Here is a 25,539-nt window from a genome sequence, read left to right as displayed (position 1 = left end):
CAAACAGAAATCACTAACGGCTCACGGAGCAACAGATAACTAGTTGTGTGGAGAGGAGACGAGGAAAGAAAGTACAGTTTATTTCTGTGTTTGTTTAAATGTTTGTTCACTTATTTCTTTTGAGAAGGAGAGCCAGGGAGGGAGAGAGAATCCCAAGCAGGCTGCTCTGTGCTGTGAGATCGTGACCTGAACTGAAATAAGACTCAGACGCTCAACCGAGTGAGCCACTCAGGCACCCCCTTATTTTTTTTTTTTTTTAAGTTTACCTGTATATTTTAAGAGAGACTGAGAGTGCATGCACACGAACCGGGGAAGGGCAGAGAGAGAGGGAGAGAGAATCCCAGGCGGGCTTTGCACTGTCAGCACAGAGCCCGACGTGGGGCTCGAACCCTTGAACTGTGAGATCGTGATCTGAGCCAAAATCTAGAGTCAGATGCTTCACCGACTGAGCCACCCGGGTGCCCCAGAAAGTATCCTTCCATTGTGACATTTGTGACACAGTGAGTGGAGTTGTGGGCAATGGAAGGGAAGATGAAAATGAGACATAGTGAAGGATGTTTTCTATGGCACTGGACTTAGTTCTGTATTATTTGTTTCAGTGTCTTTTAGCCAATGAAGTGTGTGTATATGATGATGTTCAGCCAGCCAGTAATAATATCCCACCCCCTCTACCTATCCATCTGTATATTTTTATTACTTAGTAAGATCTTACTTTTTAAGCTTTTTTAAGTGTTTATTTTTGAGAGAGAGAGAAACACACACAGCACAAGCAGGGGAGGGGCAGAGAGAGACAGAGAGGAAGACACAGAATCCGAAGCAGGCTCCAGGCTCCGAGCTGTCAGCACAGAGCCCGATGTGGGGCTCGAACCCATGAACCTCTAGATCATGACCTGAGCCGAAGTCGGACGCTTAACCAGCTGAGCCTCCCGGGCGCCCAAGAGTTTACTTGTTAAGACTGGTTTTGGGTTCCCCCCAAAATAGAAGGGGAAGGTACAGAAATTTCCCATATACTCCCTGCCCCCACACCCGCATAGCCTCTGCCATTATCAACATCCCCCACCGAGAGGCAAAATTCGTTATAGTAGATGAACCTTACATTCACACATCATTGCTCCAAAGTCCGTAGTTTATATTAGGGTTCACTCACGGTGTTGTGCATTCTGTGGGTTTGGATAAATGTATAAGGACAGGTGTCTGTCATTATGGTATCATATAGATTATTTTCGCTTCCTAAAAATTCTGTGTTCTGCTTATTCATCCCTACCCCCTATGTATTTTTTTTAACTTTTTGAAAACATTTCCAAACGTATTATTATATCTCCCACTATGAACCTTGCAGGTTTTGTCTGCTTTCAACAGATTAGGACATTGAAGTGCAGGCAGATTATACAGTTAGTGATAAATCTAAGACAAAATCCAGATCCCTTAATTCTAAAATATCCTACCCTATGCTGTGTCCACCAGTGCATACATGGAAAAGGTTAATCATTAAATGACTTCCTTGCAAATGGCCGAGATCAATGGGTAGCTTTAGGGGCCCCAGGAGTAGTTTTGTATATAGCCATCCTTAAAAAAATACATTTGAAAGACGTCCACAGTTGTTGGAAGGAGGGAAAAGATGCCATCACATGGTATTCATTTGCAGGGATCAGATTTTCCTGAGTCAGAAGGAGGTTAAGAGATCTGCCAAATGCTTGGGAATGGGTTCAAATTATTGCAGAAGTGCAATGGAAAAATATGATTGATTGAGCTCAAGAGTATCTGCCCTATTCTTCGCTGGATTGCCTTTCTGCCATTCATCCCACTTTGGTTCCCCTTTAAAAAATTCTCTCTTAATCCGAATGACGTGACACCCTTAACTTGACTTGCCAAACGGAGTAGATACATTAATGAATGTACGTGTTTATTTTTTATATGTTTGTAGTGTTACAGCTGAGCTATGCTATGCTCATTTTTACTCTTCTGTTCGACAGCTATTTCATATGAGCTGGTCACCAAGAGGGCCGTGAAAACATGAACTCGAACTAGGACCTCAGAGGGATGCAAAGGAAAAAAGAAAGGCCCTGCCCTAATGGGGCTTATGGGATGTTGCTCTCTAATGGGGCAGGGACTTTGTCTTGCTTTTCGTTGCGTCACTGCTCCTCTCAGATGTAGAATAGGGCCCGACACATGATAAGCATTCAGTAAGTATCTGTTGAATGAACGAATGAACAAACGAACAAATCCACACATGAATAAAATCTTACACAATGACTGATACTACTAGAGTGCACATTATGAGAGACTTCGAGAAAAGCAACAATCAGGGTCAGGTCAGATGATTTGAATGACGGATTATTCTGTGACTAAAGAGAGCATGATAATATTAAAGTGTGAATATAAGCAGTTGTTGAAGGTGCGGCATGAATGAGATCTCCTCAACATTATTGACATTGGGGGCCAGATAATTCTTCATTGGTAGGAGTAGAGGAGGCTGTCTTGTGCATTGCAGGACGTTCTATCCACAAGAAGCCAGGAGCAACCCAGTCCGAGCTGTAACAACCACAAATGTCTCCACACATTGCTGAATGACCCCTTAGGGGAAAAATCGCCCCCAGTTAAGAACCATTGGTATAGAAGCAAAAGAATAAACACCCATACATTATTAGACCTTTGTGGTAGCAGGTAGGGATGGAGTTGGAAGGGAAGGGGAGTCTAAAATATCAAGACACAAATTAAGAGTGATTTAAGGAACACCATTAGGAGAATATAGAATTATAGAAAGCAAGGGAAAGGGAGCTCTGACAAGTTTTTGAAAACTGGCTTTTGGAAAGAAAACTTGAATGGGTGGAATGATTTCTCCTATTCACTGAATATCCAGAGATCATTTGTTTTATTTTTTTTAATGTTTTATTTATTTTTGAGAGAAAGAGAGAGAGAGGCAGAGAGAGAGAAAACAAGCGGGGGAGTGGCAGAGAGAGAGGAAAACAGAGAATCTGAAGCAGGCTTCAGGCTCTGAGCTGTTAGCACAGAGCCTGACACAGGGCTCGAACTCATGAGCCCCGAGATCATGACCTATGCCAGACTCGGACGCTTAACAGACTGAGCTGCCCAGGTGCCCCGAAAATTTGGTTTAAATGATGGATTTACTTGGCTTTTTCTAGAGGCCATGAGTACTCATCTCTAGACCTGAGCCACTACCTTGGCTTTAGAAACTTTTCAAGTGAACTTTCACTTCCTTGAATGCTGAAGACATGGAGAAACGAATCATCTGAGATCCTATGGAGAGTACACCCATTACATGTTCTGTCTTTTGCATGCACATACACACAAACTAAAGCAGAACTTCTATTTTGTTTTTGCCCCCAAGAATGCGCCCATACAGAATTCTGGGATCTCATTTTGCCTCCTTCCTCAGTTGTTGGTCAACGTTGAAGGGGAAAAGGGGAAGTTGAGATCCATAAAATAGTTGTGAATTGAAAGACTATTAGAGACCTTCTGAGGTCATCTCTCTAGCCTAGTGATTTCTTTTTACTTCTTTTTTTTTTTTCAACGTTTTTTATTTATTTTTGGGACAGTGAGAGACAGAGCATGAACGGGGGAGGGGCAGAGAGAGAGGGAGACACAGAATCGGAAACAGGCTCCAGGCTCCGAGCCATCAGCCCAGAGCCTGACGCGGGACTCGAACTCACGGGCCGCGAGATCGTGACCTGGCTGAAGTCGGACGCTTAACCGACTGCGCCACCCAGGCGCCCCTAGCCTAGTGATTTCTTTTTAAATTTCTTAAAATCTCCATATCCAAAGGCACTGAGGTGTGAAATACTATGGGGTCCTCAGGGACCTTAAATTATTTAGCCATGCTGAGGTGTCACGTGTGAAAAGATGATGGAGTGAGGTCAGATGACAGGCCCAATCGCTAGGGCAGACAGACAACACACAAGAACATGTATATATTCATATATATTTTCGACGATGTGGCAGTCTTTGTTGAAGTTAAGTTTTAGGTAGAACCCTAATATATACAACACGTAAAAGAGAAGCCATTTGATACAACTTACCCACCACCGTGGCCTCTGAAGCACTCCACAGAACAATTCAAAAATCACTCCAGGGTCTGGCATTTTATCTACAGAAGGACCGGATAGTAAACAGTTTCAGTTCTGTAGACCATACAGTTTCTTTTGTAACTGGCCCTGCTCAACTCTGCCATTCTAGCCGGAAGGCATCTGTAGCCAATATATAAATGAATGGAGATGGATGGATTTAGCCTGCCGCTGACCATTTTCCTTTGCTGACTCCTGAAACCCTCCTCATTTTGTACAAATTGGGATGCTGAGGCCGAAAACACGGAAACAAATTACCATCAACGGCAGAGCTAGGACTAGAATCCAAGTTCCCTGATTGCCACTTGGTTCCTTTAGCTTTCATTTCGCTGTCAAATAGACAAATAGCTGGGGGCGCCTGGATGACTCAGTCAGTTAAGTGTCCGACTTCCACTCAGGTCATGATCTCGCAGTCTGTGAGTTCGAGCCCCGCGTCGGGCTCTGTGCTGACAGCTGGGAGCCTGGAGCCTGTTTCAGATTCTGTGTCTCCCTCTTGCTCTCTGCCCCTCCCCCACTCACGCTCTGTCTGTCTCTCTGTCTCAAAAATAATAAACATTTAAAAAATTTAAAAAAAAAGAAATATCTGAGACTCTGTGTGGTATTGTAGGGAATGAGGTCTGCCTAAGGCTCTTTTTTTTTTTTTTTTAAGCAGTACCTTTGACTCTAAGTAAAGTATTTATTTCTCATTTGGAGAAATGTTGTCATTTGGAGAAAATAGGGTGTCCATGTGGCTACTTAGCGCTTGCTTCTAATTGTATCTCCAGTGAATGGCCTTGTCTTATAAAGATATCTGAAGCTCTATCATATGAAGCGTTTGAGGATTAGTTTTATATGTCTTCCTAGGGGAAAATGGCTGTGTTTTTAATGCCTTTAAGTGTTTTTTTTTTTTAATTTGAGTGTAGTTGACATACAATATTAATTTTAGGTATACACCATAGTGTTTCAACAATTATGTGCATTACAAAATGCTCACCATGATAAGTGTGCTACAGTATTATTGGCTACATTCGTATGCTGTGCTTTTCATATATATTTTATATGTTATATATTTTAGAACCAGAAGTTTGTACCTCTTAATCCCCTTCCCCCACTTTGCCCATCCCCCACTCCCCTCCCCTTTGGCAACTGCCAGCTTGTTCTCATATTTACGAGTCGGTTTCTGTCTTTGTCGTTATTTGTTTGGTTTGTCTTCATTTGACATGAATGTGATAATTAGAGTTACAGAAATAATGAGAACCATATCAAGGCTATCTGGCATGAATGTTCAGAGTTGAAAGGACCAGAGCATGTGTGATTTGACATTAACTTTTTTTTTTTAAAAAAAAAGAACAACTCTAAGTACTTTTTGTATGAGGTGGTCTACTAAGCACATCACGTGTTATCTCATTTGATCTTTATAGAGGTATATCACATTATCATCATCTCCATGTTGTTGGTGGACGAATTACATAGCCTACCTAAGTTTGCGTACCTAGTGAGTGGGAGAACTCAGATTGTTTGAGGCCAGAGCTCATGACCATAACCGTTTTACTATGTGGCCTCTCTTTTTACCTAAGAAGGAACCACTGGAGTTTCTGATCACATTGGAAGATGAAGTTGGGGATCCAGAATGTCCTAATTAACAATCTAACATTTGAGGAGCTTAGCACAGGAGATACGTGTACAGGGGCGAGGCAGAAAAGAAAAGGGGATTTATCACGATGACGATAGTAGAGGAATGAATAAACCATATAGACCTTTGTTCCTTTCTACATATAGATGAGATCTAGAAAACAGAGTATGTAACTTAGAATACAGCTGACTTGTGGATTTCATCTCTAGGGTCTTGCATTGGTAGCATCCAACACTTGTCCTTTTCTGTCTTAAGTTATCTACAGATTAAGCATTTGCTAAATGACCATGGTATTTATGGGTGAACTACACTCTTTCTTCTTTTAAAGGAGGTGGGAGGTGAATTATGCCAGTAACCGTGGTCTTGGTACCTTATGTATAATCATCTCAGTGGCAAAGCATAATTGGATTTGTGAAAGCTGTCTGACCTGCATGCCTATCTTCACCCAGCTCAGAAAACTCCCTGGGCCTTTATTGCTTTTCCCTTCCGGAAGGGTTGGTTCAGTGACTTCTACTGCTGGAGATGCTTTTGCTAAGGTATTAAGGTTTTCTTTCTCAAGAAAGGCAGGGTGTGGAGACCTCCACCAGGCCCTGGGCTGCTTGTTTTTCAGTTCTCTGAGCTTGCACCGGAGTACTTTACCATTAAGGCAAGAACTGCATGCTAACTTTAATTGCCTTTAAGTATAACTGCTGTAAGCCTCAGTAATTATAGTTAACATTCTCTGCATTAACATTGCACTGCTCCCCTAGGATTTTCAGAGTGATTCACAAATATATGCATTCAACTTGAAATAGCTCATGAGGATTATGGAACCCAAAAGGTGAAGTTAGAGGATATTCCCTGCTCTCCAATTATTCTAAGCTTAGCAAATAGGAAGGCAGAGACATCCATGGCCTAAAGGTCTTGATTGCCCTAGACATTGTTGTTACAAATAGTTACTTATCCTAGGAAAGAAAAGTGTAAGCTTGCTGAAAGAAAGAGAATGGCTTTTGTTTGTTTTATTTTCTAGGAAAAAGTCTAATGGATAAAAAAAAAAAAAAAACCATCTAGACTTATAACTCACCTCAACTGGTCCACAAGGCTAAATTGAAGTAGATCTTAGAATGAAAGGAAGTGTCAAGAAAGTATAGGAAAAGAATTTTTTTAAGTTTTCTTTTCCAAGTCACTTAGGCAAAGTATACCACAGGTCTGATAGGAAAATAGAAGATCGGTTTTCTACAACCTAGATGAAGTTTGGCTATCCTCATTTGGGGACAAGGCATTTAAGACAAGGAGAGTTCGGCATATGCCATTGCTGTCTGACTGGACATTCTCGACAGCAGTCATTTGGACTCATTACTGTTGAGTTACCTGGTTTCCGCAATGGGGGAGCCGGGTTGGTCCTGCTGGCTTGCCCCCCCCCCCCCGCTAAATGCGTCTGGGCAGTTCTGGAAGGGTAACTTCTAACATTGGAACTATCTAGCTAGCTAGCTCAAGGGCTTGGGAACGTGTTGAAAAGTTCGAGTTGAGCTGAATTCTTCAATTCCCTCTTCACAGGGTCATCAATAATATTTCGATTTAGATCTTAAAGTGAAAGTATCCTTAACTAACCTCAGCTTCCATGATTAATGATAATGACAGATGTGAGACTAGCCTGGAAGAATGTATTCATTAGAAAGAATTCGTGGGTTGATTCTGTTAGCAAGAGAGGCACCCCACGAATATGATGAAAAGCATAACCTCCTCATTTGCTAACAAGCTGGGAAGCTGCACTTACTTAGCCCAATCTTCTTAAGTGTTGAGGTATATGCCTTCTTAAAAGAGCCTTGAGATCCTCGTTCCTCTATTCCAATGGAGCCAGGATTTGGCCTATAAACTACAAGGGGACAAAGAACTCAAATTCTCTTAGTCTCAGGGGTGCCTGGGTGGCTCAGTCAGTTTAGCATCCGACTTCAGCTCAGGTCATGATCTCATGGTTTGTGGGTTCGAGCTCTGCGTCGGGCTCTGTGCCGACAGCTCGGAGCCTGGAGCCTGCTTTGGATTCTGTGTCTCCCCCTCTGTCTGCTCTTGCCCTGCCCACACTCTGTCCCTCTCTCTCTCAAAAATAAATGAACATTATAAAATAAATTAAAAACTTCAAATTCTTTGTCCCAACCTGCTTCTACCTTTGCTTTTAGTTATGGTTCATAGGCTTGTAGAGAGGAAGAATCACGTTTGACTCACTTAGGTTTGGATTTGACTCATTAGTTCGAGTCTTTAGATATCTGTAAAGGGCTTAGCATAAAGTTGAGAAATTATAGTCCTGGGTTCTCAGAGTCCAGTGTTATCAACTCAGGCTCATGAGTGAGGCAGAAATTGCAAATAACCTGTGTTCTTTTCATAAACGTGTAGTGGGGCAGTGCTAGTCAATGAAGAGGTTTAAAAACTCTTATAATCCATTGCATGGTAACTTCACTTTTGAGAAGCAGAAACTGTCCAAGGGGGGCTCCTAATTCCTCTTCCCCATCGCATTTTCTGCACGATAAGTACAAGGCAGCGTACTCCTCATCCTGAAGGACCTTCTTGCCATTTCATTCTTTACTTGGAGCGGGGCAGAAAGAGATGTAAACACAAGGCTGGATTTGGGGATAACTGGGATAATTGGGATAACCGACTCTGCTGTCCTCTTTTGTGCCATCTCACATCTCTCCCTACTTGGAATTTCAGCTGAAAAAGAAGCAGGTGTATGTAGATAAGGTCGAGAAGATGCAGCAAGCCCTCGTACAGCTCCAGGCAGCATGTGAAAAACGTGAGCAGTTGGAGCATCGTCTCCGGACGCGGCTAGAGAGGGAACTGGAATCGCTCAGAATTCAGCAGGTACGGAGAACTTAAAACGAGATCGCTCCTGATTGGTGGTTTTCCATTGGGTGTCGGACATGAAGATAAGAGCCACACTTTTGCTCATCTTTAGGTGTTTTTGCCCCACTTGATCTTCCTCCAGACCACCTCCTGATTGCGACAGTGAGGTCGGCTTCCTTAGCTTTCGTAGCCCGGCAAAATCCTTAATGCCTATTGTCTTGTACCTTTTATTTTCATGTGAACAGTAGACCCTATAAGAAGTGAAAATGCTGTACAAATAGACTCCAGACATTTTAGAATTGGCTCCGGTCTTTATTTATTTTTTACGTTTATTTATTTTTGAGAGAGAGAGAGACAGAGCACAAGTGGGGGAGGGGCAGAGAGAGAAGGAGACACAGAATCCAAAGCAGCTCCAGGCTCTGAGCTGTCGGCACAGAACCCGACGCCGGGCTCGAACTCACAAACCGCGAGATCATGACCTCAGCGGATGTCGGACGCTCAGCTGACTGAGCCACCCAGGTGCCCCACGCTCCGGTCTTTAGAATCATCTGGCCGTACCCCTCCTCATTTTCACGTGGGAGAAAATCAAGAGCCAGGAAAGGTTGCGTGACTCACTTAAGGCCACACAACAAGTTGGGGGCAAGGTAGGGGCCCAATCCTAGGTGTTTAATGTCCATTTCTAGTGTGTGCCGTGCTGGCAGGCAGGGATAGTGATTTTTCAACCCACGATCCACTTTCTGAACGGCATGACTATTTGATGTGGCAAGCTGCTTTCCCGATCAAAGGAGTCTCCTGTTCAGGCCCCAAGATAGAAAGTGCCGTTGCCTGGGGAGGAAATCTGAATTCCCCTTGCTTCTGGATCAGGATCCAAACTGAAGTGGCACGGGCAGTCACGCTCTCCAAGAATAGGGGCTCTTCAAGTGGGGCTGCCAGCATGGTTCTCTCACTAACCCGAGGGGTCTCGGCATCTCCCCAACCAGCGCCAGGGCAACCCTCAGCCCGCCAGTGTTTCAGAACACAGCGCCACTGCGCTGATGGAGTTGCTTCGCGAGAAGGAGGAGAGGATTCTGGCCCTGGAAGCCGATATGACAAAGTGGGAGCAGAAGTATTTAGAGGAGAATGTGATGAGGCATTTCGCTCTAGACGCCGCCGCGACCGTAGCTGCGCAGAGGTAAGTGGCTGGCTTCCGGGATCCTTGCTTGAAGGGCATGGGTGGGTGGGCAGAACAGAAAGGTGACCTGTTGAAAGATTTTTCCATGTGTTGCTTTCCTTGTCTCCTATAGTGCTCTTTGTTCCCCTCCCCAGTGTCTGCCTAAGTGTGTTTCCTTTCACCTGGTTAAACAGAGACTTTTTAGGAATTGGGGTCAGGAATTTGAAAATGAACGTTAACTTCACGAGATCAACTGAAGGTTCGCAGGCCTCCTTCGCTAGAGCCACGCCTTCTTTTGGCCACATGTGTAGGTTTCTTTGTTTAGCCCCAGGAGGGGAGTGAAAGCCACTCCGGAGAAAGGCCACTCAGAAACTAAATGTCACTCAGGAGTGGCTGAGCCACATTCTCCGTGTCCATGAGTTCATCACATGTAACCGGTCACATGCCATTTGGCAAGGGAGAGAAAGCGGCAGAAGGATTTTTTTCTTCTTAAATTTTTTGCCTCTTCCGTGTCCCCTGTGCACGTGAAAACATTTTTTATTTATTTATTTAAAAAAATTTTTTTTTTCAACGTTTATTTATTTTTGGGACAGAGAGAGACAGAGCATGTACGGGGGAGGGGCAGAGAGAGAGGGAGACACAGAATCGGAAACGGGCTCCAGGCTCTGAGCCATCAGCCCAGAGCCCGACGCGGGGCTCGAACTCACGGACCACGAGGTCGTGACCTGGCTGAAGTCGGACGCTTAACTGACTGCGCCACCCAGGTGCCCCTGCACGTGAAAACATTAAATATGGGTCTTTGGAGGAAACAGTGCTCTTGTCCGGTTTGTCCATCTCGCTGCTGTTGATAATCACCCGTTGGAAAAGAAAGAGAGAAACGACAAAAACTAAATTCGCATCAGGAGATGGCGTTGGTTGCTGGAGAGACAGACAGAGGCTTGGTCTCCAGTCGGGTATCTAAGGAGGCCAGAGCATATGGTACCCAGAGAGGCTCTACCCAGAAAGTTATTAAAAACCACAGTGTTGTTTCGAACGTTCTCCCAAAGGTGGTGAGCTGGCGGAATCTGGAAACACTTGCCAGAGTTTAGGCTGTGATGTGTGTGTCGAGTGGGTGGCAGATACATTTATTTGCGAGTCCTTCTCATGCCAAATCGGGAGGAGGTCAGTGCTTAAGAGCTGGGCTCGTGATTTGCACACGTATTCCTGATTCTCCAGGAGGACATCTTACTGTTTCTCTAACACACTCTGCCTTCCTCCAAGTACATGGAGACCTGATAAATCTTATATGGCTTGAAATCACCTGTGCATGGATTTCGAGGTCATCATGGGCTTAAGCATACCTGTCTTTGTTTTCGGAGAACAGGGCGCTCCGTATGTGCGAGGGCAGTAACGGAGCGCACGAAAGCCCCAGCTGTGCTAGAAGATGGTCGGGGAGTTTGTAGGCAGATTAGAAGCGGAATTAAGTGTAATTTTAGCTGCTCCCTCCCAAGAAAACACCTGTGCCCAGTGCTTATTCAAAGGTTATTCAGGAAACCCCAACACAGAAAAGGAGACGAAGGGCGAATTTTGTCACCTTTGGGCAGAAACTTAGAAAGATCTAGCTCGTAAAGGTGTGCAGTGTGAGAAAATGTGGGAAAGCCAGTGTTCTTGATGCTGGGAGGTTCACTGCTAAAATCAACTTCAGAATAGACTTCAGGTCAGGAAATGCAAGAAAGCTAGGAGGTTGTCACTGGGGTCCTTGTAATAAAGAAACTACCCCCTTCCTTCCTTCCTCCCTTCCTCCCTTCCTCCCTTCCTCCCTTCCTCCCTTCCTCCCTTCCTTCCTTCCTTTCTCCCTTCCTCCCTTCCTCCCTTCTTCCCTCCCTCCCTTCCTTCCTTCCTTCCTGCCTTCCTGGAAAGTTTTGATACTGGGGGAACCCACTTTCTGAGAGACTTCTTCCCAGAATCTGGGGTCCTTGTGATAATTCCTGCAGATGCTTCTATTTCTAGGATTATGCTGTTTTTTCCCAAAGATAGTGCCTCTTATGCTCAGCCACAGGGATTGGTTTCCTTTTCCTCTTTTCTTAATGAGATTTCCAATTTACAAGGTGGCATCCAGGAAACTTAATTTCAGAACCTATGGGTTCTTCTGCCTTCCTTTCTAACATCTCTTGCCCTTTCTCTTCTGTCCAGTGGTTTCATTCGACCCTACAAATTTGACCAGGGTTCTGCTCTTTGCCCCTTTCTGTGGTAAAGGCGTTATATTCTACTTTTCCTTCTTAAGAAGTTTTAAATGTCTAGGATATTGGTTGCATATGGAAAGTGCTCAACCTGTATTTGAGTAAGGAAGGAGAGGAAGAAGCAAAAAGGAAGGAAGGAGGAAAGAAGTGACAGAGAAGGAAACGGTTTCTAACTCTCTAACTGCAATCCGTAAATCTAGTGCCACATTTTAATGACCTGCTTGGTTTCTGTGTATTCTGCTAGTATCTCTGACTTTATAAGTTCCCAGTGTAATATCTTACAGGTAAATGCACATTTGGGAAATGTTGCTTGGGTGGTATCAATGGTAGTTGTAGAATTTTTTCAATTAAGGTATTATTTACCTATTAAAAAGCACCTATTTTATGTGGTGTGATGAATGTTGGCAGGCATATACAATAATGTAGCCACCCCACAGTCAAGATAGAGGGTGCATTCTAAAGTGCCCTTGTGCCCCTTCAGCTTGATCCCTTCCTCCCCCACCTGACACTAGACAACAATCGGTCTGCTTTTTGTCGTTACAATTTTGCCTTTTCCAGAATGTTGTACGAAAGGAGTCATGTAGTATATACTCTTTCTGCTTGATTTCTTTCACTGGGCATAACTATTCTGAGATTCATACAAGTTGATGCCTGTATCCATAATTAGTTCCTTTTCATTGCTGACTAGTGTTCCATAGTCTGGGTGCACCACCCCAGTTTATCTATTCACTTGTTGATGGATATTTGGATTGTTTCTGGTCTTTGGCCGTTGTGAATAATAAAGTACAGATTTAAAAAAAAATAATGTTTGTTTAATTTTAAGAGACAGAGAGAGGCAGGGCACAAGCGGGGGAGAGGCAGAGAGAGAGAGAGAGAGAGAGAGAGAGAGCGACACAGAATCTGAAGCAGGCTCCAGGCTCTGAACTGTCAGCACAGAGCCCGACATGGGGTTCGAACCTACGATCCGTGAGATCATGACCTGAGCCAAAGCTGGACGCTTAACTGACTGAGCCACCCAGGTGCCCCTCAAGTACAGATTGTCATATAATAATAGACAACTGCTTTTTCTCAGGTGAGAAGACCTATTAGGTGATCCGTTCATACCCCTGTTAGCACTTTGATTCTACAAAGCACCACTTGTCAAAGGGACAGCTGTCAAGGCAAGAAATCACATGTACTGTTTGTTTTCTATATAAGGTACTCTGCTACGTGCTTTACCGTTATTGCTTATGCTCACAATAACTCTTTGCGATAAGTACTATTATCTATTCTACATATGAGGAACAGTTTAAATAATTTGCCCAAGATCACACACAGGTACTAAGAAGAAGAACTGGGATTGAAAGTGACATTTTGACACCTTCACCACTACTCTGCTGATTTGATGATTTCAGGATGGTGATTAGATTTCAAGATGGTGATTAGGGATTATTAACTGTTTAAGAGTTACTGTTTGAGGCTTATTATTAATTGTTTAGTCACTGAAAAGTACGGTAAGTAATCACAATAATATGGCCCATATTATGACTTCCATATTATCGTGTTCCTAGAGATTCTTTAGATGCTTAATTAACATAAGGGAAATTATTACCGAGTACTTTGACCTAGAAGAATAGATGTGGCAACGCAGACTGTGGCTCACCAGTGGTGAATTTATTTCCGAATAGCAGCAAAAGGATGAAAAGATAATTGGGGCGCCTGCGTGGCTCAGTCGGTTAAGTGTCTGATTCTTGATTTCTGCTCAGGTCATGATCTCATAGTCCTGAGACTGAGTCCCGCATGGGGCTTTGATGGGTCATGATCTTGCAATTTGACAGTTGACGCCCTGCATCAGGCTCTGTGCTGACAGCATGGAGCCTGCTTAAGATTCTCTTTCTCCCTCTCCCTCTGCCCCTCCCCCGTGTGTGCGTGCATGCTCACACACATACACACACACACTCTCTCTCTCAAAAAAAAAAAAGATAACAAACCCGATCAGCCATGTAATTTACTAGTTTGCATTTCCTGAATCCAGTCATTAACCTTCCCCAAACGTGCAGTGTTTTGTTTTTATATTGGATGATGTCAATCTGGGAAAGAAGGAAAGGAAGGGAAAGCAGGAGGTAGAAGCTGGTCACACACATTATACGTGCCTACCTGTTCCTTCCTTATAGGCTTTTCTCCGTTTCCGTCCTCAGGTTTGTTTCTCATTCTGACATCCCTTAGGTTAAAGTTAGAATTGTCAACAACTTGTTGGATATTGTCATATGGCTATTCCTAAGATGTGTTAACTCTGATGGAACTAAAATCAAAACCCGTTATAATGTTTCCCCAACAATCTCTCCTTATATTCCTATCATAGAAAATGAGCTGTATGCCATCTTTTCTAGTCTTTTGAATTAGAAACACCGAAAGTTCTCATTCGTTCTTCCCTCTCTCCAACACCCACATGTAAACAGTCTCCAAGGTGTAGCAATTCTGCCTCCTATGGCCTGTTTGCATCGGTTCATGATGTCAGTATCTCTTGCTGGGATTATTACCATAACCGTTCTGACTGGTTTGCCCAAATCCAGCGTATTGCTCCCCGAATCCCCCATCACATTTCAGCCAGAGACAATGTTATCTTTTTAAAACACAGCTTGGATCATTCCAGCTCTCATAATCTTCAGTGCCTGTTGGAATAAAGTTCACGCTCACCTCTGTAACAATTAATTGCTTGCCCTTATATTTTTTTGTCTCCCTTTGCAAGTTTCCTGCAGTCAGGGACTGATGCATGTCTAGCCACTTTTTAGCATCGCAGTAATTTCAACCACAGGGCTCCAGTCATGGTCAAGTTCACATGTTAAATAAACAAAAGGATGCTACTGACAGGAAAAGATGGATTCGAAGTTGAAAAGTTGAAAAGTCTAGCTATTTTAATTAGGGAATCCTGAGTGACGTTCTGGAAAGCGATGTAAGCAAGGTGATGGGGATAATCTCATTGGAAGGAGAGAGATGCCTGGAGGGACTTACTTAAGAATTTAGACGTAGGGGGCACCTGGGTGGCTCAGTCGGTCTGACTGCAGCTCGGGTCACAATCTCATGGTTTTCGAGATTGAGCCCCACGTCGGGCTCTGCGCTGACAGTGTGAAGCCTGCTTGGGACTCTGTCTCTCTCCCGCTCTCTCTCTCTGCCCCTCCCCTGCTCATGCTGTCTCTGTCTCTCTCAAAATAAGTAGATAAACATTTTTAAAAATCTTTAAAACAATACAAATAAACATTAAAAAAAAAGAATTTAGATGTAGGATGTCGAAATCAGGGGTGTACAGTCTGGGGTTTGCAGATTGTGTATTCAAGCCCAGCATCTCTCTCCTGACGTGCTTAAGGATAGTCTCAGCATACTGGAAGTTAGGTCAAGTTGCTTCTTCAAACGCTGCTTGCTTGCTTTTGCCTGAGCCACTGGCTCAGTGGCCCCAGTCTTCTAGAAGGAAGATTGATGTTGAAGGCCGTCCTGGCAGCTCTGGAGGAATTCACTAAGTGCCCCACATTTTCAGGCTCCATTCCTGAGGAGTTCGCAGTGTCCATATCAATGAGCTGGCAGGGCTCTGTGTCCCCAAAATGGTCTTTTATGCAATGAAAGTGGCCGTGGGCCAGCACTGGCTCCCCCAGCGACAAACCGCACGCTCATGGCCCCGGTGTCCATAGTCACCACGCAGCCTTTAGAGCGGCCTGGCTCTGGAGCGGCCATCGTGTTGGAACTCTGCACTGCAGGAACTGCCCCTAGGATTCCACCTAGAGCCGGAATTGGTTAAAGTCACACCCTCTTGCATGTCACTCTCCTCCCCATACTTCTCTGTCTCTCTTTTTTTTTTTTTTAATTTTTTTTTTAACGTTTATTTATTTTTGGGACAGAGAGAGACAGAGCATGAACAGGGGAGGGGCAGAGAGAGAGGGAGACACAGAATCGGAACCAGGCTCCAGGCTCTGAGCCATCAGCCCAGAGCCCGACGCGGGGCTCGAACTTGCAGACCGGACAGTGAGATCGTGACCTGAGCTGAAGTCGGACGCTTAACCGACTGAGCCACCCGGGCGCCCCACTTCTCTCTTTTTTAAAAACAAATTTTAAGTTTGTTTATTTATTTTGAGAGAGACAGAGACAGCGTGAGCAGGGGAGGGGCAGAGAGAGAGAGAGAGAAAGAGAGAGAGAGAGAGAGAGAGAATCCCAAGCAGGCTCTGCACCATCAGCGCAGAGCCTGATGGGGCTTGAACACACAGAATTGTGAGATCATGACCTGAGCGGAAACCGAGTCATACGCTTCACTCACTGAGCCACCCGGGCGCCCCTACCCATACTTTTCTCTCTAATTACGGATATGTTTGTTGGGCGTTTTTACTGTGCACTGTATCTTTTACATGCGTGCCTCCCCCCAAAAATGCCACGAGATGCAGGTGTAATTATGACTTCTGTCTGAGGTCATAATTGTATCTTTTACATTTGAGCCCCCCCCCAAAAAAATGCCACGAGATGCAGGTGTAATTATGACTTCTGTCTGAGGAGACGGACGTCTCGAGCAGTGAACTGACTTCCTGAGCATAGAGTTTGTTCGTGGCGGGGTACTTGGGAAAGGAGGCTTGGACCCTCGTGTGGTCTCTAGTCAGAGCCCGTGCTCTCAACATCACACAACGCCATTTCCCCTTGAGCACCTTGGAACACAAGGGCCATTCCTGGTCGCACTAGGAGCAAGTGTAGAATCCTGAGATGCTAAAATGTTTTCAGTTTAGGTGAGCCACTGCAAGGCCTTCTCTCTCTTGGCCCAGTTTGTTTCACCGTTCAACTAAATGGCATATCAAGTGTAAGCATGTTGGGGCAACAGGAGTTTTGAGGAACTCACCAAATTCCCTAACTTCAGTACCCGCTGTCTGTGTCTTCATTCCCTGCCCTTTCACTCCTGTCTGTACTGTCACAGTCTGTAAGCTGACAGAACATAATAGCCAGGTGCCAGCAGAAAATTCTCCCACAGATCCCCGTCCTCATAGGAAGTATGATGAAGCGGTGCTAATTCATTGTTTTCCCAGTCTATTGTCGGCTTTTCCTTTAAGACCAATATAATTACATCAATATTCTTCCTAATCCCTTTTTCTTTCCCTCCAAGTTACTCAAAGAGGATCCAGGTCGTTTTCATTCCTTTCCCTCTTTTTTTCTACCACTGGTTCTAAATGAACTAAAGAAAGGTGCATGACCTCACTTATCAGGACGATACAGGATCCCCGTGAATCTTTGACTTGTGCTGTTTAGACATCAGCCTTGCCCCGCCCCCTGCCCTTCCTCCTCTCCTTGTTCCTCTCTTTCTCTCTCCGTCTCGCACCCACGCACACACACGCTTTACTCCTTATTAATTAGTATTAGAGTTAATGGCCTGAGACACTTTGAAAGGAGACATGATGGTCCCTCATGCAGTTCGGACTCTGGCAAGAGAACAGTCATGTAGCTGGGGGAAGAGACTCCTTGATTTGGCACTAGAATGTTTCCAACGTAGGTTAGGCAGGAATTAAGTGGCACTGACTCAAAGGCCATGCTTTTCGCTCAGCTCACTTGCCCAATCTGACCTTTGCTGGGGCGGTCTCTATAGTTGCTGGTATACATCTGTAGCACTGGCTGTTTAGTACGTTCTCGGACTTTCATCACAGTCCAGCCTTTTTGCCTTCATAACTATCATGAGAATAAAGTGAAAGTCTATAATATCTTCTCTATCATATAAATAATAATATAAAGTGAAAATATAAAGATCTTCGTATAACCTGGCCATGATCTAAAAACTTGAAGGGATTCTTTGCCAGGAGGTTTGTGTCCCTCTCATAGAATCCTCTCACTGACTTTTGCAGCTGTATCCATGCCAAAAACCTCTTCTAGCTAGCTCTGAAAGCTGAACCTTCCCATCTTGGAGGTTCTTTTCGATCAGTCATCCAGAAACCAACCATTCCTAATGAGTTTGACTATAGCTTACCGCTTTCCAGCAATACCTTTGACGTGGGAGGGAGATGATAAGATTCGTTGATTTTGCTGCCTTATCTTCATCACTGTCATTTTCCTTCCCAGGGATACAACAGTCATCAGCCACTCTCCTAACACCAGCTATGACACGGCTCTGGAAGCTCGCATCCAGAAAGAGGAGGAAGAGATCTTGATGGCCAACAAGCGTTGCCTTGACATGGAGGGCAGGTAAAATATCAATCTGGACCCCAGTGGATCTGAGAAGAAAGTATAGAGACCAGATAGGTCAGGAGGGAAGGGTAGGCATCTTCATTCACAAATGAGAAACCTGATAACGCAGCCTCCCCCGACCCCTGCACCCCTGCCAGCCTGTTCACTTGGGTTTGAAATGCAATGACCCTTACCTTGCTTTCCCCATTGGCTTTGGTAATTGCTTTCTATCTTCCCTCCGCCAGAACCGTATTGTTGGTATTTGTACTCTGGGTATTCCTTCTAGCATTGGACTTCAACCCTGTGATACAGCAGAATGCACAGTGAAAGAATATCCATTCAGACTTGGAGGTAGGGCACCTGATATCTCTTATAAACTCAGGATCATTTACTTATCAACTCAAGTTGCGGCCCATTCAAAGAAGTCCTCATCTTCTCACTAAGTGCGTTGTTCCATTGACTCAGAATCTTCCGTATAGCACCCACTACATCCGTTTACTCTCTTACGTACAGGCCTTTTTCCCACCGGTACCTTGCTGTGGCTTCCTGAGGTGTAAGCAGCGACTCCTGGATGCTCTCCTAGATTCATCTGGGTGTGGAGAAAGGCGTTTTTAAAAACACAGCACACCTCCCCTTGCTTTTCAATGCCGAAAGGACTAAACCACTCCTCAGCTGAAAAGATCATGGAAACTCAAGTCCGTGCAGGCAGTGAGACCAGAACATGGAGGTGGCAATGAGGTTTTTTATGTGTTCTTTGTCTTTGGCTCCTAGGATTAAGACGCTCCATGCCCAAATTATTGAGAAGGACGCCATGATCAAAGTGCTGCAGCAGCGTTCCCGGAAGGAGCCAAGTAAGACAGAGCAGCTGTCATCCATGCGACCAGCAAAGTCTCTGATGTCCATTTCCAATGCCGGGTCAGGCCTGCTCTCACATTCGTCCACGCTGACCGGCACCCCCATCATGGAAGAGAAGCGAGATGACAAGAGCTGGAAGGGGAGCCTAGGTAATGACAGTAGATAAAGAAGATTGAAGTGACGCGTTTAGATAATGTGCCCATTTGGCAAGGAAAGGGAGTGATGGTCCAGATTCTGGAGCAGAAGATATATCAGGTTGGGTATCTGTCCTCCTGAGAGGCTAGCTGCCTATTCAGGAACTCCTCCACACTCTGACGTCTCACTGACAGAACACTGGTGGAAGCCAAGGCCTTAAAAGCTAAGAATTCTGAGCTCTGTTTGGGTGGGAAAGAAGACAACTCCAGTTTCCTCTAAAAACTTCTCAGATTTGGCCTTTGCCATGCCAGACCTTTTGTCTTTGTCCAAAGCCCATGTGACCTTCATGTCAGTCAAAAGTTCAGAATTCCAGACTTTTCTCTGTTCTCTCCTCCCACATAATACAAGGATTCAGAGTTCTAGTTAAGCTAAATGGAGCTGGGTGGCAGGTTTTTGTTACCCGAATGTTCTGAGATGAGAACTGAATGTACTTTTTCATTCCATTTCTGTCCATTCCTTCCCCTCTAATCAAAACCCCAGAAGCACTGTGGATACCATGAGGCACTTTTTTAGAGCCCGAGAAAGCCAGCTTTGTATTTTAATTGTAGGTCTTTTTGTTGCTTCTGATACCTTCCTTGGTCCTCTGATGCTTGCAGTGTCCTTTGGATAGAGTAGGCGTTTCGGGGGCTCCCGGTCTTCATGAGAACGTTAGGTTACACAGTTATCGTAGCACTCATCCCTGACCACCCATCGTTCCCCCACTCCTTTCTGGCTGGCTGGTCATGGAAGACGTGGGTTGTAAGTGGAGCCAAGTAGAAGCCTTCTGCAAGCTCAGTGGAGATCAATCACCGCTGGAAAAGTAGATCAAAACAGATCCGCGGGAGACTTAAAGGATTAATACACCGTGCTGGGGTGGAGAACGAGGACCAGAAGGGACGGGCCTGCCGAACCGATTTCCTGGGTTCCTCGGAGGCGCAAGTGGAGACTCGCGTCCCGTTGTTCGTTGTTCGAGCTTCTCCTGAACCTCCTGCAAGGAAGACGACTTAACCCGATGTCTGCATTTGAAGAACCCGTACTTTTCTGACCTCTTGCCGTCTTCCCTTTGTAGGTATCCTCCTGGGTGGGGACTACCGCGCCGAGTCCGTGCCCTCCACACCCTCGCCGGTGCCGCCCTCCACTCCCCTGCTCTCCGCTCACTCCAAGACGGGCAGCCGCGATTGCAGCACGCAGACGGAACGGGGCACGGAACCCAGCAAAACCGCAGCTGTTGCTCCCGTCTCTGTCCCCGCGCCAGCCGCCGCTGCCGCCGCCACTGCTGCCGCCATCACTGCCAACGCTGCCACCAACACCACCACCATGGTAGCCGCTGCTCCACTTGCTGTCGCTGCTGCTGCTGCTCCTCCGGCTGCCGCCGCCGCCGCCCCGTCTCCAGCAACCGCTGCTGCTGCTGCTGCTGCTCTTGCGGCTGCCGTTTCTCCAGCTGCTGCCGCTCAGGTTCCGGCCGCTGCCTCTGCCGCCGCCGCCGCCGCTGCTGTCGCGCCTCCTGCTGCTGTTCAGGTTGCTCCAGCTGCTCCGGCTCCGGTTCCAGCTCCGGCTCCGACTGCGGTTCCGGCTCCAGCAGCGTCTCCGGCTTCTGCTGCGGCTCAGACTCAGGCACCAACTCCAGCTCCGACTGCGGCTGCTACTCCGGCTCCAGCTCCAACTCCAGCTGTGGCTCAGGCTGACGCTTCTGCAAGTCCAGCTGCCGGCTCTGGACCACGTCGTTTGTCTATACCAAGTCTGACCTGCAATCCAGATAAGACAGGTAATGACCTTCCATACCCCAGGTAGCCTTGGGTTCTGCCCACTATTACGGATTGCTTGTTGGCACCCTGTGGTGTAGACACAGCCGGTCGTTGGGCCAGAGTTGTTCGGGTTTTAAAGGGGATTGATCCCAAGCGATGGGTGCAGAGCCCGTAAATGACTTTTTGGGACACGAGGATGGGAGCAGAAGTGCGTCAGGGTGGTTCTTCCAGTTGTGGTAAATGCTCAGGTGAACAAGGGGAGGCGGTGTCAGGCAAGTCTCACTTGGCCACCGGCTTCGTGGCTCGAACGCTGGCTGTTTCTAGCAATCTGAGTCTTTACTTGATCCCTAAGTGGTTTCTAACCCCCTGTTTCCATTCAGATGGCCCCGTTTTCCACTCCAATACTCTGGAAAGAAAAGCTCCCATTCAGATCCTGGGACAAGAGCCTGATGCAGAGATGGTGGAATATCTCATCTAAACGGCCTATTCAAGAGCTGCAGTTTATCAGCAAGAGTGCTTTTAACCATTTTTCCTTTTTGATTGTTCTTATTTTGAGGGTGAGGACAAGGGGTGGGGGGGATGTTTTTTAAAGGAACTTTTTATTGAAACAATATAGTACTTAAGTAATACCATACAAACTCCAGTCTATTCTGGTACACACTCAGAGAGTACCTCTAAAGACAGATGAATCAGAATGTGCTCTAAAGTTTATTGTTTGGGTTTATACAAACACTTGGACTGTTAATCACTGGGTATACACGAATGTTTGCAATGTGCGTGATTTTACTTAGCATTTCCGTATTCCAGATCATTTTCATTGAAGAGCACAGTATGTTTGGGAGACAGTGCATAACATGTAGATTTCAGAAGTGGGAAGCCGGAGAGAATTTGCACCGATGCTGTTTTGTATACTTACCATCTAGGCAGCATCCAGAGAGGGAGCTCTCATCTCAGGCTCATGAAAGGGAATAGGTTTAGGAGCTGTGTAAGCTGAAGAAAAGGCAGGGGATATTGGGGTGTGGAAGGGTGCTGGAGCTAATTTTCCCTCCCAATTTCCCAGCTACCCTGTGCCAGGAGATTGTGTTTATCTTCATTTCAGTGGTGCTTTGGAAGTGGATTCTTTTGGTTCCCTCGCGGAGGTTCATACATTCATATATATACTCTGGAGTAATTTATGCATTTGGATAATTAATATATTGCTTTCAGATGCTAGGAGAGTAAATTAGCTGTGTGCCGTACATCTTCCTCCTTCTTAGGGAGTGAGACCTTCGGAGGCCTTGATGGAGAGTTGCGCGAGGTGCTGCATGTGGCCATGAGCACAGCTCGCTTGGCTTTCCTGAGACCAATCTGGTTAGTGTTCATTGTTTCTCCAGCACAAGTTCACTGGCTGTGTCACCAGTTTCAGGTTTCCAATCATTTGCAAAACGAGGAAGCATTTTTGTTGATGGGCTGAATGCTTTGAATTTCTGGTGACTACTTTCAAATAACTCCGTTTGTTTTCCCCAATTCTTAGCATAACGTCTTAAAAGGCATCGTTGACTGTAACCTCCAAGGGAATAGCAGTCGGGGGAGAGGTGGGCTGCAGATGTGTCCTTAGCTGTCCCTTCTCACTGCCAGTGACTCCATCTTGGAATACCTTTGGAGAGCAGCAGAAAATGTGTATGTGGACAGGGACCAAGGAGGCCATGGCTCCGGAGCTTTGCCATAGGGCCACCTCCAGGGACACAAAAGGGCTGCTTCTTGCCACAGGTCCCTGCTCTGTGTCACCTCTCTGCCCTTAATTAAGGTGACAGATCCACAGACAATGTCATTCAGATCAATTTTCAGGGGTATGGGAGGGTGAGGGAAGTGGGGGGTGTTAGGTAAGGGTGGGGGGGTTTAGAAGTTTGGGGATGTATTAGTTAGAAACCGGATTAATAGAAGAGTAGGCCTGATATATTACGTTGTGAAGCATAGTGGCTGGAAGGAGCTTCAGCAATAGAGCCCTACCCCCTCGTTTTAGTGGTGAGGAATTTGAGACCTGGAGAGGTTAGTTTTTCAAGATCACACAACACAGCTTTCCATTTTGCCAATTACCATGCTTATTTTGGGAAACCCTTATATACCAAAAGCCTCATCTTAAGAAAAGGCATCTTCATGGACCAGGGCATTCGTAATTTGTAAAATGTCCCTGGCCTCGTGGCTTTGTCCAGGGTTCTAGACTCCTACCTTGCTTCCCCTGCAGTGCCTTTTTGCAAGGTTATCTCTTTACTGGTCCTCATTTCAACATTGACTCACATGAAACTCCCCCCTGAGCAATCCCCCTCACTTCTTGTCTTGCTATGGGATTGGCTGTCTCAGGTCATCTTACAGGGTCCCTCCATGACCACGGGAATGGCATATTTAACAGTATTTTTGTGTCATTCCTAATTACCTGCCGAAGGAGTTCTTTTTGTGGGGCCGGGGGAGAGATGAGGGAGAGTGACGTGATTTTCAGCCAGTCTAGACATTTCAGTAAAGAAGTGATCGTCCTACACGTTAGTCTTCAGTCATCAAATGAATCCCAAATAGAAATGATAAGTGCCATTGTGCTAATACTCGTTCATACCGCCCCTTCAGTCATAAGGGGAAAAGTCCTCAAATAGAAAGCAAACTTGAGGACTGCTGCTTTCTAGCCAAATAAGTAAATACAAATAAGATGAAACCTTTCATCTTCTCCTTTTATGGTTATTACACATTGCCAGATTTTTTGCTAGCTCTGGGAGCCATGATTTTAATCACATTCTGGAAGGTGACAAATGTCATACGTTCCACGCTGTGTGGCAGCCATCTCTTTAGCCTCATGTACTTTGGGGAAGGGAGGAAGTTCTTGGCTGAGTACTACTTTGAACTTTCCACAGCATCTCTGCCCCCTCACACCAGAGGCAGTCCCTTTTGGCTCAGTTTTTTTTTAATCCCAGGTGATTTGCTCAAGTAATATCGTACATCTAAGAGATGGAAAGAGTCCGTGGCATATACTGTGTTTACAAAGAAGGTAGATTCAGCCTTTTCAGAAAATTTCTAATAGGTGTCCTTCTAAAGATTCAGGTTTATGGGAGAAATGTCAAGTCAATCACCTTTTTCACAATTGTCAGGGTATAACACTTGGGGGATCTTTCTGGACTCCCACTTATCTATGCATTTTACTGGCACCTCAGGACAGAAAGGTGACCTTGTCTTAACGCGTACTGCCTGGTGATCTCTGGGGACCTATTTAAGTCAGTTGTACCCTGATGCCCCATGCACAGAAAAACTTCATTAGAATGAATTGTGCTTGATGGAAAACTCCCATTAACCATTTTTCATTAACGAAAAGTAGCTTGCACATTCTCTTAAAATCATGTATCTCGATTGTTGTTTTCATGAAGGATTTATTTTCGATGTTGCTTTCGAGCTTCAGGGTGACAGGGAGAGCAAGAGCCTGAAATATCTGCCATCATCTGCCACAGAAAACATACCAAGTGTTCTCTTGTTACGTGGTTGGGTGGGCACAACGATTGGAAAATGAGCAAACTGATTCTGCAAACTACTTTTTATGCAGAGCCTAAACACTCATAACGCGGCAGCTTAAAGTATATACATATGGACTAACTTTTATAAATTATATTCTCATGTCTGTTAGCCGTACAATCTCCTGTTATCTCAGTTGCTCCTTCACATATGGAATGTGTTACTTAAAATGTGTGCATTCTTACGGAACATGTTTTCAAAGGAAGGCATCAGGATGGGCTAATTGCCATCAATTTCAGCCCGCCACGATCCTTGGAAATATATCTCCTGAGTGTCATTCATCATCAGTAGGACAAGTGTCAGAGCTTGTTTATTTTTTTCCAGTAGCAGCGGTGGGTTACATGGAATCATCAAACCTCCTTTCTGGCCTCCCTTGTGATTAATGGCATGTGTTAATAAAATGGATAGCTGGGGTTGGCAGATGGCTAGAGAAGAATCGCCTTCGGTGTAAAATGTATGTGGCCCCTTGTTGATTGCGACCCCATTCTGTAATCGACTGAGCTAGTTCCAATAAAGTTAAGCAGGTTTGAATCCACTTTGTGCCTATCTTTTCACTGACAATAAAGTTAGCTATTTTAAAATGCAGTACTGTGTGGAAAATGCTTTGGTGTTTACCCAACAGAGGCTGTATTTACCCTGTATCAGTGATTAGTTTCAATTTACTATGCACTGAAATTGCCTTTCAAGGGCAGCATTGGACAGAATTTGCATTTGCTTAAAGTACGGAATGTGATTATAAAGTATTAAGACAACACTACAGGCCACAGGCTCTAATCGCTTCCTTTATATATTCAGGCAGCATATATTAAAAGCTTTGCATCTTTTTATCTCCCTGTTTCTGAGGGCTAAAATGATGGCCACCCAAAGCAGAGAATTCATCCTTTAGTTAACAATTTGGAAGGCCCCTTGATGTTTCTTTTGTACCCTTGTTCTTATGCCAATTCATCAGTTTTGGTTGAGGGAGCTTGTTATTAAAAGCAAATCAAAACCGCGAACAAGCCGGCTTTTTTGGACTGAAAATGTTCAAGCTGCCTTTACACTGCCCTCCCTGCACCTCCTGTTTACCACTGTGTCCCACCCTGACTGGGGAGGGGACGCGGGCTTTGAGTTGACACTTTTTACAGCGAAATTGGCTTGATGGGTGTTGCAACATGGATGGGAGGAAGGTATAGAATTCATTAAACTCGAAATTTGATTT

General features: G+C 45.2%; 1 protein-coding gene across 4 annotated transcripts in view; it reads left to right on the top strand.

Moving 5' to 3' along the window:
- AMOT (angiomotin) overlaps positions 1-22,634 on the top strand; it is a 60,980-nt gene extending 38,346 nt beyond the window's left edge. For all 4 annotated transcript variants that reach the window (XM_047844913.1, XM_047844912.1, XM_047844914.1 and 1 more), the window contains 6 exons: positions 8,380-8,529; positions 9,492-9,682; positions 17,935-18,057; positions 18,811-19,043; positions 20,138-20,833; positions 21,194-22,634. In XM_047844913.1, the coding sequence (XP_047700869.1) occupies positions 8,380-8,529; positions 9,492-9,682; positions 17,935-18,057; positions 18,811-19,043; positions 20,138-20,833; positions 21,194-21,291 (1,491 nt within the window). In that variant the 3' untranslated portion in view covers positions 21,292-22,634. The remainder of the gene's footprint in view (positions 1-8,379; positions 8,530-9,491; positions 9,683-17,934; positions 18,058-18,810; positions 19,044-20,137; positions 20,834-21,193) is intronic.
- Positions 22,635-25,539: the final 2,905 nt, after the last annotated feature.

Source organism: Prionailurus viverrinus, chromosome X (genome assembly GCF_022837055.1).
Source record: "Prionailurus viverrinus isolate Anna chromosome X, UM_Priviv_1.0, whole genome shotgun sequence".
Taxonomy (NCBI): Eukaryota; Metazoa; Chordata; class Mammalia; order Carnivora; family Felidae; genus Prionailurus; species Prionailurus viverrinus.
The sequence above is the reverse complement of the archived record's forward strand: the minus strand, read 5'-3'. Positions and strand labels throughout refer to the sequence as shown.